Genomic DNA, 21,747 nt, shown 5'->3' on the forward strand with positions numbered 1-21,747 from the left:
TGAGTGTAATACATGAGTTGTGTTTACAGTTCCGCAAAAAGAGTGCTGTGCAGTGAATTGTGCCTACAGTTGTGCAAAATGTGTGTTACAAAATTGCAAACGGAGTGCAAAGCAGTGTTTGTGCTTTTAGTTTTGCGAACTCAGTGAGTGGTTTTGTTATAAGTATTAATAGTTTTAGAAATTGTGCTATAAGAATCACGGTTGTGTTTAAGCATTCAGAAAAAAACTGTAATTAATGATGAGATAAAAGATAGTGGTTGGTAGAGATGTGTTAAAAAGGCCTGGAAATAACACAGTAAACTGTCCCAACACGGTCATTGTTCCACATTATTTATTTTCAACAAAAAGGCGATACAAATTTCACAAAGCGAATTCCAAAAGAAAGTTTCAGCTGCTCCTTGATCCCATTACGGACTCCTTTCTCCACACGAACCTGCACTGAGACATTCGGCTGACCTAGCGCAACCAAATCACCGACGGTTGGATCACAGTAGTACACCTCAAATGTTCACCACTGATGCAGTCAGCTGTAGCACACAGAGAAAGTGCCTCTAAGCATTATGGGTAGTGTGTTCAGCTAAAGTACATCATGATATGGTGTTTGCTGATATGTGGGTGGGTGGGGCATTCAAAATGTAAAATATAAAACTTGAACTCCAGCTTGGAGAGCTAAGGCCTCTTCAGTGTCGTGAAATGAACACTACATGACGCAAAAAGGTCACTGGAACAAGGGCTACCTGCTAAGCTGTTGTCAGAGTGCATTAAATGACTATGGTATAAAATGGCCACTTGAAAAGTGAAATCGGTGGAAATATGGTTTCCCTCCCTCTGTAACTGAACAATGTCAATCTATTCAGGGCAAAACATTAGAAACAGCCAACAACAGGACTGATACAAATGCAGGATAAGTCCTGTGTACAAAAATGTTTGAAAAATAAACAAACAAACAAAAAACAGCATTATACATCACAATAATTACCAGTTCAGCAGGTTAATCTTGTTTGGACGAGATATTGAATATTTAGAGGCATTGAGCAGAACATGATGACAGCAGCGGGTGAAACTGTTGATATGTCAGCTTTGGAACGGGAGGGACATTGGCGTAGGAGGGTCAGGAAGGACAGTTGGGTGTTTCTCGGCTATCATGGACGGCAGGGCAGAGAGAGGAACTGGACGCTTATGTGAAGGTCAGCCCAGCCTCATTGTACACCTTGAAGACCTTCTCGATGGAACTGGCGTAGGCGGCAGTCCTCAGGTCCAGCCCCAGGTTGTATTTGTGGGCGATGCGCATGATTTGCTGCAGAAAAATACCAATCAAATATAAATACAGTATCCATTTACTTAATCACATATAAAGACATATGAACCCATCTTAGAGGTAAGAAAGACTTGCATCAAATCAGGTTCTTTAATATTTTGACCTTGTTAAAGGAAGTTTTGCAGCAAGTTTGGGCTTGTTGTAACAGCTGGATCCTCACCAGGTCAAGTCACCGGCAAAACTATCACAATTTCCTAAACGTATCCATTTTAACATGATCTTTATAACGCTGAAATTTACCCAAACCGACACGATTAGGCTTAAGTTGTATGCTAACAAAGCAGCTTCAGAGCAAAGGGCATAGAGATACAGTGTGTGCAAGAGAAAAAGAGAGTGTGTGTGTGTGTGTGTTTGTGGGCATAATTATCATGTGAACGCACAGCTTGGGGCCAAGGCTGGGCATCGTTATGATTGTTATTCTCACAGAGTTGACTCATGCCTGTATAATTAACAGCGATGTTAAATAACATTGTACTGGGTGATAAAGTGGACACACCCAGAGGGATGCCTTAGATGGGACACACAGAGGAGCTGTGAGTCACTTTATAGCATGAGGGGTGGAGGGGTGGGACGCCCAGTGAATTTCCCATTGTCAGAAGAGCTAGTGTACTTCGGCGGTGTGACTGTGATGCCTTACCCTGGCAGACCTCTCCATGGTGTAGGCCAGACCTGAGTGCACAATGTCTTTCTCAGAGGCACCCTGTAAAAGCACAGATTCAGACACAGTGAGATTTGTATGGATGTTAATCATCGTGGTGCATTTAGCACAGCAGTTGGCTGGATTTCCATTGAATTTAACATGAAGCTTATACACACACACAAACAAACACAACGGATACTTACAGCCACTCTGGCCTGGAAGTCCGAAGTGGGAACGACAGGGATGGGTCCACCTTGTTTTCCAAACTTCCTTTCCAAGCTCTCCTGGACAGACACTGTAAGCAAAGAGAGAAGACTCTGGTAACCATGAAGAGCGTGAGATTGCAGTTGAACTAACTAATGCTCCCTCAATATTTACAGGTTGAAGGAATGTGACTGAACAGCTAACAGCAGAACCTGCACCCTTGATACACAAGCACCAGGAGGAGTGTTGACAGGAGGACACCGTAACAAACAAATATGGCTGAAAAAAGCCTCGACTTACTCAGCAGGTGGTAGTTGGAGTCCCTTTCATACTTGAAGGTCAAGCGGCCATAGCTCACATGGTTGAGGTTCTTGAGCCACTCGAAGTAGGAGACGGTCACACCACCAGCGTTCAGGTACATGTCCTGTCACAGAGCAAAGGGACACACACACAAATGAGTTCAAAAGCGCTTTTGCACACCTCATTTGGGACAGGTGCGTCAGAAAAGGTAAGGTCACCAGTAATGCGTGTTGAAGAAATCCCGCACACAGACCTTGGTCTTTGTGACCGTAGCGTTGTGTGAAGTATGGACCCTTTCAAGAGAGTTCCATTATCAGCATCATAGTTGGCCCCACAAGACTTCCTTTTTAACATTCCATATGTTATCTTAATGCAGAGGAAGTAGATTGGGGCCCAAATAGAACGTTCAAGCATTGTTTTTGTTTTTATTGTTGAAAGGGTCTATAATAAAGTATTTGCATGCGTAAAGGAGTGTGCAGGATTTCTTCAACACACACACAAATATCATGGATGCATTAATCACTACTCGTGCAAATCAGAGCCCTTTTCATTGCTTCTGTAAAATGCGGACACTAAGAGATGATCTCACCGGTATGACCATGATGTTCCTCTCCAGGAAGATTTTGTCAGCATCTGGGGTGGTGGGTCCGTTGGCACCCTCTGCAATAATCTGCATTAAAAGCACCAACAAGAAACAGATTGTGTTAGATGTACATGGTCAATAACCATGTAGAAACAGTTATTTTCACTTGTTCACACTAGTAAGTTCTCTCCTATGCTCCAAAAAAACTATGTTTCACAGGCATGGCTGGACTGTCATAGATGATCTGTACAGAGATGTAGCACTCTCTTACATGCAATTTAACCGGGCCTCTGCACAATAGCCTACATTAGCTCTCTCTGGTGTGCTGTTCCAGCCATAGCACAATACAGCCTGTGTTACATAAGGGATTATGCAACAGGGGACACTGAAGAGCGAGAGACAAGAGACAACAAGCCACAAAGGCTACGCGGATCTGAACACAAGTCAGCGGTGACCTCTGACCTTGGCCTTGATCTTGTGGGCGTTATTCCTGGTGAGCTGCTTCTCTCCGGCGGCAGGGATGAGGATGTCGCACGGGGCCTCCAGGAGGCTGCCCTCGTAGGGCTTGGAGTTGGGGAAGCCTACAACAGTGCCATGTTGCTGTCAAACCATGAGAGAGAGAGAGGACAGGTCATTTTAAGACAATAAAACTAGATATGCCAAGGAGTTATTATACGCTTAGTTGGATCATTTTGATAGGTTTCTCATTGAATGAAATGTTTAGGACCACAGCATCAAACAGATCACGTCAATAAAATAGGCAAAACCACACATACTGCACAAGTACACATAAATATATACCAATGGAAATACCAACAATGGATAATTGCTATGCAGACACACCCACACACATTTAACAACATATCAGTTATGTGGAGTTCATAGTGACTCAGATCTGATGGGGCTAGTATGTGGAGTTCATAGTGACTCAGATCTGATGGGGCTAGTATGTGGAGTTCATAGTGACTCAGATCTGATGGGGCTAGTCAGTGGGCTAGAGAAGAGGCTCACCAGCTTGTAGTCCTCCAGCTCCTTAGGGTCCATGCCGTTGGGGTTATAGATGCTGCCATCAATCTCAGCCACTCCAACACACTTAGCACCATAGCGGTGCAGGTAACGCATGGAGTGCAGACCCACATTACCAAAGCCCTATGGAGAGCACAATGAATGGGTGGATTTGAATACAACAACAACAACAACAACAACGTTTGAAGCGAGATTGAAGACCCATTGAGGCTCACACAGAGTGGTGATGACATCAACTAAGCACTCAGCCCTTAGGGGCCGAACATAGTCCTGCGTCTGTGTCTGGTGCATGAAGAGAATTGTGTCATCAGCGCGGCATGTAGGGGGTGTCGTTAGGGGGACTCGAACCCTCCCAACATATGTGACCGCTGAACGTCTCCGACACACGCAAATGTGCACGGAGGAGCATGCCACCTCCTTTACACGCCTGAAGATGTTTTCCTCTCAGTGCATTTGGAGATGAACCACTAGCTCCCCCTATTGGATCTTCACCTCTACTACAGAGATCATCCAATCCTCACAGGCACTTCTTTAAAAGGGCCACCAGAGGGCACTCTCCAGTCAACTTTAACCATCTCACATTTCAGTCACCTCTTGTAGCCTCCCCCATTTTAGCTTACATATTGAACTCCCTGTCCACAACCTTCAAACTAATCTAATGCTCTGGCTAACTCACAAACAAAGGGCCGCTTTTTGAGCGCATCACTAAATCTCTAAGAAAAAGTCATTTGGAAGGGGGACATAATCTCTGACTGAAGAGGAGAGATTAGGCCCAGCCCTTCCCTAACCAATCACGCACAGACGTCAGAAGTGAAGACAGAAGCTCCATGCCTTCTGGCTTTCTGATCGAAGGGCTCTGAATCTTAATCTTCTGTATTGTGAATATGCAGAGCTGTGCAAAGTCTGATTTTAAATCTGAGGCTGTGTGTGTGTGTGTGTGTGTGTGTGTGTGTGAGAGAGAGAGGAGTTCTGGCAGAGGAATGCTTGTAACTAGAGGAACTGTTTTTTAACACCAAGTCTCCTTTTTTAGGAAGTGAAAGCCATTGAGGACGCTGACAGGGAACTTTCCCAGAGTTTGAGGAAGGACTGGGCCTCGGCTTTAGAGAGCAGGTCACGCAAGCGGCTGCGAGACAGCTGCTCACACACCAAATGTAACAGGCGGCACCCTGTCAACCCCAGCCTCTCTGCAGAGCGGATGCTGAACACTTCTTGTCACAAGTATCACTGCATAGTTTCAAACTGCCAACTCATCACATGGAAAGGGTAGCATATTGCCACACACACACACACACACACCTTTCCACTGCATCTGCAATAAAAGAATGAGCATTTCCACTTGGCTACTACAAATACTAGACTGAGTCATAGAAAATGACATAAAATTGCACAGCTAAGAACTCGAAAAAGGAATAACAGCCATTACTCCATAAGTATGGAGTAGAACATATGAGGATTCAAGGAGTTTTATGTCACACATAGAGATACTATTGTCAAACATGTCGTGAAATGGCATTATGCTCAACAACATCCTATGCAGTGGTGTTCTATCAGTATCTAGCCTGTGGTTAATTTGTTGCAGCCTAAATATGAGAGCTTTTAGAATAATTTGCAAGCTGGGAAAAATTGTTTTAAATGTATGATGTGGCCTTTCAATTTCTATTCAATGTTTAATTTCTTAATCAATGTTTTATTTCTACTTCTTGATACCTGGCCTAGTGTGTACAAGCCTTGAGCTGGAGCACTTCAGTGTGTGATTAGAGACACTTCAGAGTGTTCTGCTAGGCTTGCTAGGCTAGGTGACTACATTTGTCACAACTGCCATCCAAAGTTGTATCCCAGACAAAACAGAGTTTTCCTTGAATTAGCTTGAAAGAAAAATTAAATACTTCCCCATTTCAGCACTTGAAGTTATCTTGGCTCTAGAGTTAAGTGGTTTGGTTAAAAAATGCCAAGCAGCAAGGCAATTGCCCTTGATGTTTGCCTGTTCATCAACTTTGAATGCTATTCTGGCTTTTGGCTCAGCGTACCTCTGGCTTTTGGCCACTAATCTCGCTTCATAGTATACCTTACTGAAATATGGACTGTGTCTTTAAGGACTCGTCTTTGCTTAGGTGCCTTATTTAAAATGCTTCACACCAATGAACATCTGTTTAATTGTGGCATACGTGACAGCGTACAATGTTGCGTACCTGAATGATGAAGGTCTTGTCCTGGAAGCCGGGTGTGAGACCAACCATGCTCATGTACGATGCCTCATTGATGAAGTTCTCAATTCCGTGGAAAACTCCACGACCGGTGGCAGAGATCCTTCCGTGGATTCCCCCCTGGCTGATAGGCTTGCCGGTCACACACGCGTGGGCGTTGATGTCCTGCAGAAACAAACACGTGCATCCATTTCTATGGACTATCTGGGTCCATCATGCCATGAAAATCCATAAAAAAGGCATCTGATCTGTGCAAATTTTAAAGAGGAGAAAAAGATAAAGGCGTCTAATAGAGGAGGCATAGCCATGACATCGTCCTCCATGTCCCATCAATCTATCAGCTACACAAATACACCTGCAATCTCTAACAGGCTGGCCACAAACATTGATCGTTCTCTGGAGTCCAGCAAGGCACAGAATGTTCACTGGAAGGTGACATAGGGACAGGCCTCGTCCACTTGACAACGCCAGACAGGGTAACCTAAGGACAGGCCAACTCAGCTGGAGTATGGTTGCACATATGTACGTGTGTAGGGGTGTGTGTGTGTGGGAGGGGATGTGTGTGTAGGCGTCACAATGGACTCTGGAGGGACTGGGAGGGGGGTGCCAAGTGGGTGCAAGTGCAGCGTGACGCATCCAGCACAGCACCTGGAGCCCAGAGTAGCCTCACGGCATACCAAGCTGCCTGTCTGCACTGCAGCTTGAATTTCCCCTAGGGATTAATAAAGTATATATATTAGGGCTGTCAAAATAACTGATTAATTTCGATTAATTAATTTGAGAAAAAATAACTGATTAAAAAAATTAGTGCAGATTAATCGATTCCGTATGACCTTTGACCCCGAGCCGTTCTAGTCAGTAAAAAATAGACTGTAAAATAAAGGAGAGAGAAGATAACGTGCTGCCTGGATCATTGATTGGAACATTTACTTTTAAAAAACGGCCTGATGGTGTTGATAAAAATAAAGTGTTGAAAATAAAGTCCTCTGCAATGTCTGCAGCAAGGAATTTGCATATCACCGGAGTTCATCAACTCTATAGTCGCACATCAATGCAAAGAAATAAGTGTTGACATTAAGGGGAGTGTATATTTATTTTCATTGTGTCCCCTAGGTTATATCTGTGGCCTGAAATGCCTTGTATGTGAAAAAAAAAAAACTTCTTCCCGAAGCACTTTTGAATGTATTTCCTCAGCATATTAGGTCATATCATAGATTATTATGGCAATTATTTGAACAGTGAAAATAATAATAAAAGAGTTTTTGAACTTTAATGTCACTAATGCTGATTATTCAATGATTCATTTGAATTTAAATATTTAAAATACTTTCACAGCAAAAATTATATATGCGATTAATTTAGATTAATTAATCACAGAGTATGTAATTAATTAACAGCCCTAATATATCTATCTATCTATCTATCTATCTATCAGGAACGCAGGTTGAAGCTCTTCAGACACCATATTCTACTAAGCAAGGCCACCTTCTAAGAAACGGAACTATGCTCTCAGCAAGGATATGGCTATTAGGTACATGGTGTCTAGGGTATGCATAGCATATCTTTTTACAGAATAGCTTCCGTGTTTCTAGTTAAACCTTTGCTTTGAAGAGTGTGATAGGATAGGACAACAGGATGTCTATGGATGTCTTGTCTACTCCATAAGGTCGACAAAAGGATTGAGTAGAGGTATGTTGTCTGGAAAGAAGTCCTAGAAATCTATCTAGCCTGGCACGTGTGTGTGTGTGTGTGCGCCCTCCCGTGTGCTTGTGTGCGTGTGTGTGTGTCTGTACTGACACTCACACACGACACACACAAACACTGACGGCAGATTATAGGGTGCTGCTAGGGGATTAGTGCTTGCAGACCTACTCTTTTAAACAGCTGCTGAAGGAAAGCATTATCTCATATCAAACTAAACCTGATGCTACATGGGCTCTACCCAACATCTGTGGAACGTGCGGCACCAACACTCTTATCATGTAAACACAGAATAGAAGCATAAAGGAGCCTCTTACAGTGTGGGCAATAGTGTTGGCATAGGTGTCAGCGATCCAAGACATCTCTCTCTCGCCAGTGCTCATGTCGGGGGCAGGGACATCGATGCCAGGCCCTGAGGGGAAAAGCGAGAGAGGGAGAGAGAGAGGGAGAGAGAGAGGGGATGTGTGAGTGTTACTGCATGTGAGCAGCTGCTGGTAGAGTGGGCGGGTGAGGTGGACAGTTAAGAATACTGACAGAGGTCATGTGGGCAGACACTCAAATTACAGTCCGCCACACAGGACGTCCACCAGGTGCACATCCACAAACACATTCGGGGGTCTTTATTTGTGCCGTGTACTGACTACCAAAGCTGCATTCTACAATGTTAAGCCTAAGTTGACAGTCTCTTACATAACAGGCCCAAACACAGTTATCATCCTCTGACTGAGACTCGGTGTGAAATGTTACACTGTGCTAGATCAAATCACTTACTTTGTTTAGACTGGCTACACTAACGTGGATAGACACACACAAACTATTATTCAGTACATAACAGGGGACACATTCTTAGTCCCACTCAGGACTATCATGCATATACACAAAAACACAGCAAGCTGCAGAGAGTGGAGAAAACAAGTGAGCACACACACACACACACACACACACACACACACACACACACACACACGGTGTGTGTGAGCCTCTTCGTGAGGGCACAAATGGGACTGGCGAGTCACAGCCTTGCCCCCTGAATGCTTTTCCAAAAACAGCTCCACCAGGGAGGGAGGGCGGGGTCAGGGAGTACAGAGGAAATTTTAGCTTAGAGGCCGAGCCGTTAACCCCAAGCGTTCCTCAAGAGTTCTAATAATGCCACGTGTTTATCTTGTTCAGAAAGGACTCCTTAGTTGACGGTCATATTCTGTCTTTACTCTTTATGGGAGTAAAAAACAAACAAACAAAAAAAAAAAAAAAAAAAATCAACAATAGAAGTCCTGAAATTGAACCAAAAATGTGTTCAACCGATCAACATGCATCTCTTTCATTCAGGTTGGGTTTTTGGTGATGCAGCAATACCATGAAACTCTGGTTCAACTTTCTTTGCATTACTTGAACTGAAATAGCGCTGGATACCCACCGATGAATCCCTTCTTGGCCAGCTCGATGGTGAACCGCCTCGTAATCTTCTCCAGCTCGTTGTCCTATTGAAGACAAGGGGGCAAATAGAGGAAGGTTTAGTGATGAGCACAACATGTCTTTGTGTTTGCTAAATCCCAGTCACGTGCCAGAACAAGAACCTAAACCATGTGAAACTTCCTCTTTGATACCTAACCGTCCATGTTCTATTATCACAGCTACTGATTAAACAGATGCCCAGTTCTGCCCAGTTGACTAAAACTCTGGAGTACAGGGCTTGTTTCTATTGCCCCTTAACTCTAAATCTGATTAGAGCGTTTGATAACACAACAATAATAGAGCTCTTGTTTGGGCTTACTCCCTCAATCTTCAATCCATTACAGCGCACACCAATGGCTGCTTTACTAGTTGGGGATTGTTATAAAACTCACTTTAAGTATACTGCAACACATCTTGTCTGCCATTTTTTAAATCCATCTCGGAGAGATCATTATTGTCTGCACATCCTCCATAGGGGTTTATATGGTTTAGACACATCATGAATGGCCATCGCTTAACATTATAGAGAAAGGGATTGACCCATCTCCCTCTCCACAGGTCACTGATCTTCTGAATTACATTTCAAGATTGCATGACCAGCACACACACACTGTGGAGTTCTGGCATTGTCAGGCTTGGCCAGATCAGCCCTGTTGGCCAAATCTCCCATCCCAGAACAGAGGGATTGGATATTAACTAACCCTAACCCGTCCCTAACCCTAACAGCAGGACTGGAAAAATCTGCCTGCTCGGCTCAAGGATGCAGGAGGAGGGGAGAGGAAAGGAGGGGAGGGGAGGGGAGGGGAGGAGAGGAGAGAGGAGGGGAGGAAAGGAGGGGAGGAGAGGAGAGAGGAGGGGAGGAGAGAGGAGGGGAGGAGAGGAGAGAGGAGGGGAGGAGAGGAGAGAGGAGGGGAGGAGAGGACCGAGAAACAGAGCTGCAGCCCAGGCTGGTGCTGAGCCAGTAGGGGGAGGGGCATGGGGGAGGGGTTGACGGGAGGAGAGGAGTCCTCTGGCACAGCAATGTCATCTCCTCTCCTCCAAAAGCAGATTCAATATGACAAGGAAAAGGAGCAGAGAAGATCCAGTGGACGAGTGAAGCGCTTAAAGGCCAGCACCCCCCCCCCCCCCCCCCCCCCCCCCCAAACAGCGGCTCTCTCATTACGAGCTCACAAACAGGGACATGGCGTTGATCATGTGCATGAGAAAGCAACTCTGCACTTTGATTCAGATTCCGGAGTCTCTCCGCTCACAAAAACAAGCCATAACAGCCAGCGGCCATTGACAGGCCCTTTGTATTTCTGGCACACTGAGCACTGGAGTAAGAGAAAGAGCTCTTTGAGCAGCGCATAACCTGAAGAGAAACACAATTGCTAAGGCCACGGAGAGTGCTGACTGTTAGGGCTGTTACAGGGTCCTCTTATTGATGCTGCGCCGCTCACGGTGTTTCTCTAGGACACTCGGGGAGAGATTGACTTGTTTGTTTCTCGGTCGTATTTGATTCTCTTGACGACTTCTCATCAGACATTTGTCCTTTTCATTGTGTAGCTAATGATTCAGATGTGTTTGTGGTGTTGATTGGATCAGGGCACTGAAGTGTTTCTCACGGAATACTTACAGTGTAAGTCTTTGGGTTGATTTTCACTCCAGCTTTAGCTCCACCAAATGGCACATCTGACAAGAGGATGACACTTCACTCAGTACACTCTTCATGATTCCACAAAACCACGAAAATGCTTAATAATTCATTACACATTAAGCATAAGGCAATAGTGATACTGGTCAAATCAGCAACAAGAACAACAAAATGCTTTTACTTGTGCGGGTAAAAAGAAAAGGAAACTCAAAAACATATGCACAAGGGGGGGGGGGGTTTACTCACCAACCACAGCACACTTATAGGTCATCAGAGAAGCCAGGGCCTTGACCTCGTCCACAGATACATCCATACTGTAGCGGATACCTGTGTAGAGAGTTGATACACAAGAGAGTTTCACTGACAGCAGGGAAATCGGTCCTGTGGAGCCTGACAAACACTGCTTTTCCAGCCACACTGAGCTCGCCCAGAGAGCCTGTGGATGTGTACAGCCGCACTGAGCTCACCCAGAGAGCCTGTGGATGTGTACAGGCTGGCGGAGTGTGTGCACCATGTGTAGCATGTTAATGTCTGCAAAGGGGGACAAGTTAGGGCCAATAGCAGAGATTGTCCTATTCGCTCTCATCTTTCGCTAATGTTCTGCCCTTCAGTAACATGTATCTGCAACACTGATCAACACAGTAGCTCTGTTATTCAGATGCTCCAGGTGGACATAATCAGTCCGCTCAGGGAAACTCTATCTGGGGTGGGACAAAGCGTTGCAGGAGGACAAATCTACATGAGGAGAAATGCACACCACCTACATTCTACTGAGTTAGAATACACCACTTGCCTTATCTACCTTAGCCATTCCCTTGCAATGCACTGGTGGGAGGCTTTCTCTTCAACAATATTCCTATTCAGTGATATTATTAGCACCGATTCTGCATGACATGGTTTCACTACAGGTCATGTCTCTGAATATTTGACAAAGGACATACAAAGACAGGCTGGGCTTACATGCCAAACTATATCTGGTACAGTTGAAAAATATGCATCCCAGAAGGCAAAAACATATTCTTTGTCACTCATGAGAAAACCATGACAGACCACATTCTGAAAGGCCACCTGCTACATACATGCATTTTTAGCCTATATTGTGGGTGCTAAGTGAGTTGCATTGACTAAAAAGGTTCACTGAATGCACTATGATCCAACACTGACCTACGTACAGTAGTGACAATTCCCAGACTGACCTTGAATGTATAACCTTGGACACTGCAGTCAGCGTACTACTCAATAAGTCAGGAGCCAAAGGTTTGCTACTACAATACTTTATGAGGTTTCAAGGGTTTTTTCAAGAATTATTAACGAAAAACCGCTCCTCCACAAGCTTAACAAGTACATATCTTAAAGAATACCCCACAGACACATCATATCCATAACCCCTTATTTGTTACAACTTTATACCAACAACCACTGAGTCTGAGCTGTCGCAATTCCCAGCATAATTAGGGAGCACCATACTACCACACCCTGACACCCTGCCAAATAGAACAGCTCTGCTAGCACAAATATTGGATAAAAAGTATGAACAGTTTTGTGCAGCTAAGAGTTGCACAAGGAAGCCAAGAAAGTTTTAATTAATTCTTCTAATTAGAAGAATTGATGCTTTCGGTTGGACCTTAGGTTCATGGTGTTGGTCTACAGGAATTTGTTCATAACTTTGTTGTATTTATACTCATGTCTGAAAACTACCGAATCCTTGTGGCAACTGTAAGCTGCTTAGAATACCAGTGAATGGACTAAATATAAATGCAACGTGTCACTGAGTGGGTATAAAATAACTACCAGATCCAGTGGCCATGCAAAGTATAGCATACAAAAACAGATCGGTGGCCTCATTGGTGCTCAAGATTGTTGGGAGTTTGTTATGACTAGTGTGTCATCAACCTATAAAAGTGATAACATTAGGCCAAATATTGACTAGGCCTGCATGAGCAACTGTAGGCCTGGAGGACTGGGCTGAAATATAGGACAAATAACATCAGTTTGGCAGACAACAGGCATCAAAACTGGTTAGTGATTTCCAGTGTTGCAGAGTTGCTTGATGCACAATATATCTGTGCAGCTAAAATATCTCCACAGATGGTCTCTGTCTGTTTTCCAAATGGTGTGTATCTAGGAGAGTGAATGAACAGAGGGGCCTGCAGCCTCTTACACACCGACTATGACAAACAGAGACACCTGGGATTGCCTCACAGGTTGGGTGACTTATCACCACTCCTCCTGCAAAATACCCATCATGCAATGCAGCAACCTCTCCAAACATCTGTCACTTCTCTGATATCCTCAGAGACCCTCGTGTAGTGCGCACTGCGCAGTGGTCAGCTACCACCGACTCTTGTGCAGGTCACCAGAGGCAAAAGCCTGACCAACAGGGTCAATGCAGCTGTTGAGGTCAAACATGTATGGCCAACCGGTCTCAGGATAAGTACAAAGCCACTGCATTCGCTATATCAATCGAAAACGATTAGGCCATGGTGTTGCCTATTCCTAAAGAAGACCTTCATCCAGCCAGCGTCCATGTCGCCGACATCTACAGTACCCACTCGCCCTGTTTGAGATGCGCATGGACAGATAAGCAGAAAGCGGAATGCGCGCAGACACGCGCAGTAGCCTAGCCCATGAGCGAACAACAGCAACCTACCCTACCACTACCATTGGTTTTCAACGTTCATGTCTAAAGATAACATACTACACAGTGTTTGGTCGCTAGACTGCTGGTCTATGTCTCCGAGCCTTTGCGAAACTGAAACTGAATGTTCTGTTCAGTCCTTCGTCCTTAGCAACCTGTTGCTTTGTTTTGACAGAGGTATGCTGTGTGCAGCTCAGCCGGGAAGTCGCCTGGCCTGGCCTTAGCCAGTGAACAGGCCAAATTGCCTGGCTGCCTACCTACTATTCATTCAAATGATAATAACCAGTGTTGCTTGACAGGCAATCCCATAAGGTAATGCATGAGTTTCAGATAGCTATACAGTAATAAGCAGGCCAATTGTACATTTTATCCATCATATCAGTGAAGTCAATGCTTACCAAAACTTGGGGGATCAGTGTTTCAATTTTAAGGGACTCACTCATGCAGGAATTCACTTACCTCCTTTGCAGGGCGTTCTGTGTTGACTGTGTTGCGCCCGGTATCCCTCAATCACTTCCCATTCCCCGTTGTCACGTTTGATTGGGAAAGATACACTCAATACGTGGTTACAAGGCTTAATGATCCTGAGAATTCCACGCACTCGCTTCTTCTTCTGTTCCGGCGTTTCCCTTGTTTTCAAGTCTTCTATCAGTTTATCTTCTACAATAGTAGCACCGCGGTCAAAAAAACCCTCAACCATTTTAAAAAAATTAGGGTCATCTTCTTTTTCTCCAGCGGCCTCGCTGTAGTGGCGCACCCGCATTAAAGACGCGGAAGCTGGCAGAGCCGAATCGACACATCCCGAGGCCAGAGCATTACTTGCTCCACGGGTGAGGAGTTCCCCGAAATACCGGTACATTTTAAAACGAGGTATAGCGTTCTCTGCTAGCCTACTGGTTAAATCAAACTGAAAGACGTACGATGCGTTATCTACAAAGGTTTAAGCAGAGGAGATAGAACTGAACGTGGCCGCCGCAGCTCCTCTATATGCCCCGTTCAATTACTAAATGACAGCAGTCATGCCACCCCTCGCTTTAAAAGCTAGACCGGTTGCGCTCAAGACTCCTGCACTGAAGAGGGAAGGTCACTTGGGGGCGCGTCTGGAGAGGGGAGGGGGCAAACACTGCCCCACCACTGCCATTGGCTCTTGGAAGCGTCCTTTTAAAACCGGGATTCCGGAATGCCTCGTGTGTCTCCGCCATACGAATATGACTGACTGCAGAAGACCTATCTGGTGACGTTGAAAATAAACTCATGTAAACACGGCACCATTTATTTCTTGCTGTCTGAAGGCATAAAATGGTTGGTAGCGCTGATGCATTGCGTCATTGATCAATGTTACTCTCCTCTCAATCTCAACATTCCCCGCTGGTTGTCTTGAGTAGGCTATGTGGGTAAAGGTGTTGAGCTGCAGTGCGTGTTTTACTCTCACAAGGTAGTGGGTTATCTTTTGGAAAATAGTAGTAGCTGAGGAGCTTGACCAGGCGAGTGGCCTGTTGACATTTACCACTGGTGTGAACTCCAAGGCCAATGCAGTGCACCTACTGTGCTGTAGTAACTTGTCACAAGAGGCATATTACCAAAATGAAAGCACACACAATACACATACTGTAGATCCCAGATGTTTGTGGCTGAGCAGATAAACAACAGTGTAACTGACAATCCCCCTCTCCCTGTTGCAACTGTGTCCTGCATGTCCAACTATGGCTCAAGGTTATGTACTCATTTTATGCTGACTAAATCATTTCATTCCTCTTTTCGCCACCCATGATACCATAGCCTACATGTCCTCTGCTGTGACTTATCAGATGGTCCATGATCAAGGTACATGCCAGAATAGATAACTTTGTCTGTGGCTTTAATATGCTGTTATTGCAAAAGCGGACAGGCTCTTTCCTCCATTATTGAAGGGTTAATGATTGTATTTGGCAGAAGGGACCTTAACCTATTGTGCTGATGCCCATGTTGAACATTGCTCACTGGGTGCTAGCCCAGTGGTTAATAAAGTACAGTCTTGCCTTCATTTATCCTGTATACTACGCATGGGTTCCGCCCATCAAAAAAATGCATGTCCAGGTCTGCTGTGTGTCTTGCTCGTACCTGGATGTCCAAAACCCACCCCCCACCCCCCGTCAAACCCCCACCAACCTCATGTGCATAGTTCACTCACTAGCTATGCAACATATTCTACTAGAGTAGAGCAAAAGATCTCGCCTCTGCCACACATTATTTAACCCAAATAAAGGTTACCCCCACCCAACTTTGAGCTCCTCCTTAACCCAGGGCCCACAACAGTCCTGGTGTAGCCTCTCTCCTCCCCCGATATCGCAATCCATTATTTGGACCTTTAACCACTCAAGTGTCTGAATCACTCTCAAGTGATTAAAGATCTGATGTCCCTCTTGGGTTCGTAGTGCTGATTGTGAGCTTTCAGCTCTTTAATCTCAGCCGACCCCCCCCCCCCCTACCCTGATGGACTCTGCACCACTGATAAGATTAGAGATGATACCTCTGGATCCTGGTACAAATGCCCCTGCTGAGGTTTGGAAAACATGCAAATATTAACCTGAAACTAGAGTAGATTTTGGGCATGATCAGACAGGCCAGTCTGCATTGGTGCTTTAAATTGCTACAGCTACAGAATGAATATGTCTTAGCCATGTGGACTGGCCTACAATAAATTAATTTGCTGTTCAAAAAAATGAAATATAGCACGTTTCTATCAAGGATTTAATTCAAGGATAGCATCAAAGGTTTTGATCTCATATTGTGTTTATAGATCCTTATTGTGCTTTTCATCCTATCTTTTTTCACATGCAATTTAAAAGTGGGAACAGTTATATGTCTTTTTGCACTGCCATATGCATTGAACTCATGCACATCCTTTCATTTGAACTGTGTAAATGACCTAATTGAATACATGGGTAGGTTATTTATGGGGTTCCTGCCAAGCAGGCTCAGTTGTGTGGTTAATAGAGATAATCCCATTTAAACAAATCAAATTTAAAGGGCATCTGTTCTGAATGCTCTCGTTTGTTCCTATCTGTAAAAAGGGAGGTGGTGGTGATTCATGGTTTGTCAAAGGACAAACTGGGTTTGCAAATGGGCACTTGCATGGTCAAATGGTGAATTGATTATCTATTCCTTATCTGGACACAGGGTAGACCCCATGCTAAGGTGTATTCTAAGGTGCTCAGGGTTTTAGAAACATGTGGTTTCAAATGTTGGTAGAGCAGTTTTGATTCAAGTGGCCTATTTTCACACATGATGTCAAAACAATGTTCTTATTTGTTTTACTACTTATTATTATCAATGAAAGTCTAACTTTGAAAGGTACATCAAAGTCGATTTATGGCCTGCTTCAACTTTGTTCTGAAGTGACCCTTTAAAAGTACCATAAAGATAAATATTGCTGACATAGATTGTGAGGTCACACATGCACCTGCCCCAGTGCCCACTACTTCTGATGCGCAGGTCCAAGAGAAGCTTGGTTTCAGCGTACAGAGGATTCACATAAAATAAAGAAATAGTGCCTGGATAGTGGATATTTTAAAAACAATTTCTAAATGAGCACATTCTGGTTTTTTTTACCATTTTACCATTACCATTTTATAATGCACAGTATGACACTCAACTGTATCAGTAATATTCTGAAAGCATTGTATGCATTTATGCAGTATATTCACAGAATCAAATATCATAAAACAGTGTTGGTTTATCTACATGCTTTACTCTATATGCTTGAAAGATATTTTATAGAAATATGTATTCTACAAGATGACACTGGCAACCCTGAGTCATCTGCCCAGCCAGTTCTGTGTGCCTGTAGCCTCTAATCATTCATCATTCTCAGGTTTCAAAGGGCAAACAACAGCTTCCCATTGGCTCAGCCAGGGAAAACACCCCCCTCCCTGTTTGTTGAATCGGGGAGGAGATTGGCCTCCAGAAATGGCCGTAAATTAGTTGTTTTTTTTGTCCTGGAAAGGCTTTTAAAGAATAAGAAAATTCTGAAGAATGTGGTTAATTTATGCACAGATCTTTTCATGGCATTTTGAGGAGTACTTGTTCACAGCTCTTGTGGATGGCAGCAGTCCTACTCTGTTGACGCATAACCACATGTACTGAAGCAATTCCTTGATTGTGAATGGTGGTCATTATAGTAACATTGCTAGTGGTATATTCTGTAAGTGAACAGTTTCTATATTAGGCTTACTGGTATTTTTTTCTATAATGTGACAGATTGACCTTGAGGTGTGCCGAGATTGACCAGATGCTGGTGTTAATTGGACATTTAATTGGATTCGGTTTTCATCACATATCAAATTATATCAAATCAGCCATTCATTCAACATTTCAGCCCTGGTGCATGTATTTTCTTAAGGTAAACGACAGCAAGAGCGTGAGTCTGTCAGAGTGTGCCTGTGTTCCTGCCAAACGAGCAGGGCTACGATGTGGGGGAGGGTCCGCGCTGGGGGATGGGGCTGTCACACACATAAAAGTACTGGAGGGGGGGTGCCATGATAATGTTAGTAGCTCTGTGCACATGGGAGGCTTTAGGGGGATGGGACTATGGCGTGTAGAGCGGACAGGGTGAGAGAGTGTTTTATGATAGGGTATACTTGGATACATGGGGCTCGGCCTTCATGGAGGAGGACTGGAGTGGGGAGTCGCAATAGTGTACAACAGCGACACCTTCTGGACAAATATGCTCATGACATCTTAAGGGGCATTTCTTTGAATTGGACTAAGTTTCATGGAAGGCTCTTCAGCCAGCACATATATTTCCGGTGGAAAGTCAGTGTCACGGCATCTTCTGTTATATTTCACTTTTTTCATGTTCACTCGGACATTGAAAATATCTTGTTTATGCCCAATAGGGCAACTCTTTATTCAACTGACATAAATAAAACACGCATGAATCCTTCATCATCTTAACATGCTCATTCACTAGGTGCAACACGCAACTGGGTTTGTGTAAACAGGTGCATTAAAACCATAGCTGCATAGCTGCTACAACATAAGTGATGGTCCATTGGAAATGTTTGTGCTGGCTGAAAAGCCTTCCAGGAAGTGCCTGGCATATAGGCAATTAGGATTTTGACACATGACATGTTTACTAGATATAGCACTATGAGTCAATATTTTGTCCTTTTCAGCCATCAATCAAAATGTTTTGTTCTGTACAGAATAAAGATTATTGTGTTCAATACATTACCTTTCATCATTGTTATTTTAGCAGTTGTTTATTATTTATGAAATAACCATTTGTGGTTTTTCAGTTTTGAGTTTTACTGAATTTGACAGTGATCTTATATTGCCATTGAATAATAACAAGTTAACAAGTTAAACCTAGAGGGGGGTTTACTGTGTGAATAATACTAAAACTCTACATCATGATATCAACTAAGCTGGGGATTTCATGCACACCTTACAGTGATAACTGAGTGGTAAAAATTATGTCAAGTGTGAATTTATGAATTTACGTCAAGGGTGATGAAGGAGTACATCGTTTGTCAAACTCCAGACACTAGATGGCGACATAGCTCTTATATGCATGAAAGGACAGGAGTTTCACATTATCCCACCTATTTCCCCATGTTATTTCACATTAACCCACCTATTTCCCCACACACCTATTTCCTTCACTTATTATATTTTTTGGGGCTTTTATGCCTTTAATGTGACAGGATAGTGGAGAGTGACAGGAAGTGAGTGGGAGAGAGAGTCAGGGTGGGATCCGGAAAGGACCACGGGGCGGGAATCGAACCCGGGTCGCCGGTGTACAGTGGGTTCGATTCCCGCCGGCCTGGGGCCTACTATGCTAATTGTTAACTCATCTTGCTTATGAAGAAACACCAATGTTGGTGGCATTGCAAACAAAGTGCAATCAGCATCATGATAAGCTAACACTGTGTTCAGACAACATTTGGGTATGACCCAAACAGCCGGTAACATAATAGCTATTTCTATTATTAAGATAGATTCAACTTAAACTCGTAGTGAAAGAGGAAATGCTGTCTTAAAACATCTGACTAATGCAATATTAGAAAAGAGGTGGTCAACCACCATCCAGACACACACACACACACACACACACACACACACACACACACACACACACACACACACACAAACCTACTAAGATAGACAGAGAAGTGCGCAATACTGAAGAGCTGAGAGGTAAAGAGTTGAAAAAGTTCCCACGAGAAAGTGGCTGTCGTGTGCCTTGCTACCGGAAGCTGTGGTCCATGTGGTTTCGGTTTCTTTCAAGCTCTTTGTGTCTGACTTCTGGTGTCAGACACTCCTGGCAGACTGACCTAAGAACAGCCAAGTTGCAGTATGTGATGCATGACTGTATCTCCGTTTGCTGTCCTGGGAACAGAATATATTTTTAGGGCATCATTTCCCTCCACTGCTACACATCTGTGAGCGGACATCACGCCACTGCTCATGTCATGTGACCTTGGCAGGGGGCTGAAAGGGCACAGGGCGGTCATGCAGATACAAGTGGTTGAAAAGTGCAACACATTTGCTGCTGTGGAAAGGGTGGCTGCACCATCCATGACAGGAACTGCTTCTCAACTGTCACACTGTGTTCCACACAGCAACTAACTCATGATGCCTCAAACGGCTCTGTGACCATGAGCTTGGTTGGCAAACAAAAAAGTAGTAGTGATATTAGTCCAAAGCAACATGTTCTTCATGTTGCTTTGGACCAATTTTCAACACACACACACACACACACACACACACACACACACACACACATATATATAACTACCATAACATGGTACCATACCATAACTACCATAACCTGGCAAAACATGCAATCCCCAGTCTGGGATTCTCCTAATTGAACATGACATACATTTACAGGGATTAAAGTGAAAAAAAAAATCGTTTGACTGAACTTTTTTCAGGCCATAAGTCATACGTTGTTCTTATCTACCTATAGAGACCTTTTGCGATCGCGACCTATTGGTTTTTAATGTACAAAAAGATGCAAACAGCAAAGTAAAGGGAGTATTCGCCTTATTCACACGGCGGCCATTGTTTAAACCAAAACGAGGCTACACGGTACACTTACTATATAATTAATGCCGCCTACAGGTGAATGCATATAACATAACAATCCTATGGTTTGTGTACCCTGTAGCCTCGTTTTAGCCGCCAATGGCCGCCATGTGAATAAGGCAAATTGAGAGTGTTCTTGATTGAGATAGAGTTTTCCTGATGAACAAAAATATATTTTAGTACCATCTCTGACCATTGCTGATTAGCCATTGCTGTTCTTTTCTACTGCAGCAATATTGTAGAAAGGCTTTAAAGCACTCTTACTTATTTAATGAAAACATGGTAATTTTGACAACTCAGTTTTTGACAACTCAGTTTTCCAAGATAACGACAATCTGGAGACGGTGCTTTTGTCTTCAGCAACAGATTGTATAAGGTTGACAAGAGGTTGCGATATGGTGAGGAACAGGTCGTGTTGCGCTATGAAAGAACATGCGTAGCCTACTTTCTAAACGTGAAAACGGTCAGCCATAGATAAACGTAGCCTACCTCTGTCGTGGTGGCTAGTTGCACCAGGTAGGTAAGATGTCCTGAAGTGCACAAACGTTAACCTTATGGCGGTCTTCTGATTGGTGGCGTGCTAAAACGTTTTCCTATTGCATCCATAAACAATTTTCTTGCAGCGAACCGCGCAAAAGCAAACCCCTGGCACTTTAATTTCTTTACACCATGGCTTGTTAGTTCTCCCCCGTTTCCAACAGCTGCCCATCTCCATTTATTTTTTAACTTTTGACACCTGCCTTTCTTTAGCAACAACGCATCCATGACAGCTAGTGGCCTTGCCAAATAGACGCACACAAATCATGACGCTAATATGCGAGGTTCTGGTAGGCCTATTGGTTATGGTTTTGTGCTATAAATTAATAATATTTTATAGCAAAGTTTTAAGTTGACTATTTTAATTGTATGGTTATTTTTTGTCAACATACACTCACAACCTACTGTCGTTAAAAGTGAGGCCTAAGCAAAATAGG

General features: G+C 43.8%; 1 protein-coding gene across 1 annotated transcript; it reads right to left on the bottom strand.

Moving 5' to 3' along the window:
* Nucleotides 1-314: 314 nt before the first annotated feature.
* Nucleotides 315-14,759, bottom strand: glud1b (glutamate dehydrogenase 1b). The gene is made up of 13 exons (XM_042078833.1): nt 14,159-14,759; nt 11,308-11,388; nt 11,044-11,099; nt 9,391-9,454; nt 8,294-8,388; nt 6,261-6,440; nt 4,057-4,194; nt 3,508-3,645; nt 3,052-3,132; nt 2,463-2,586; nt 2,162-2,253; nt 1,956-2,018; nt 315-1,297 (listed from the first exon to the last, which is right to left on the bottom strand). The coding sequence occupies exons 1-13, from the start codon at nt 14,556-14,558 to the stop codon at nt 1,178-1,180; spliced, it is 1,632 nt and encodes a 543-aa protein (XP_041934767.1). The 5' UTR covers nt 14,559-14,759; the 3' UTR covers nt 315-1,177.
* Nucleotides 14,760-21,747: the final 6,988 nt, after the last annotated feature.

The sequence above is a fragment of the Alosa sapidissima genome, chromosome 22 (genome assembly GCF_018492685.1).
Source record: "Alosa sapidissima isolate fAloSap1 chromosome 22, fAloSap1.pri, whole genome shotgun sequence".
NCBI lineage: Eukaryota > Metazoa > Chordata > Actinopteri > Clupeiformes > Clupeidae > Alosa > Alosa sapidissima.

Excerpts from the sequence above, each read along its gene's own strand:
- glud1b (XM_042078833.1), bottom strand. The coding sequence starts at position 14,558 with ATGTACCGGTATTTCGGGGAACTCCTCACCCGTGGAGCAAGTAATGCT. Across the intron at positions 4,195-6,260 it reads ACAAGACCTTCATCATTCAG|GGCTTTGGTAATGTGGGTCT; the intron begins GTACGCAACATT and ends TGCTCTCCATAG. Across the intron at positions 3,133-3,507 it reads CCCACAAGATCAAGGCCAAG|ATTATTGCAGAGGGTGCCAA; the intron begins GTCAGAGGTCAC and ends CTTTTAATGCAG.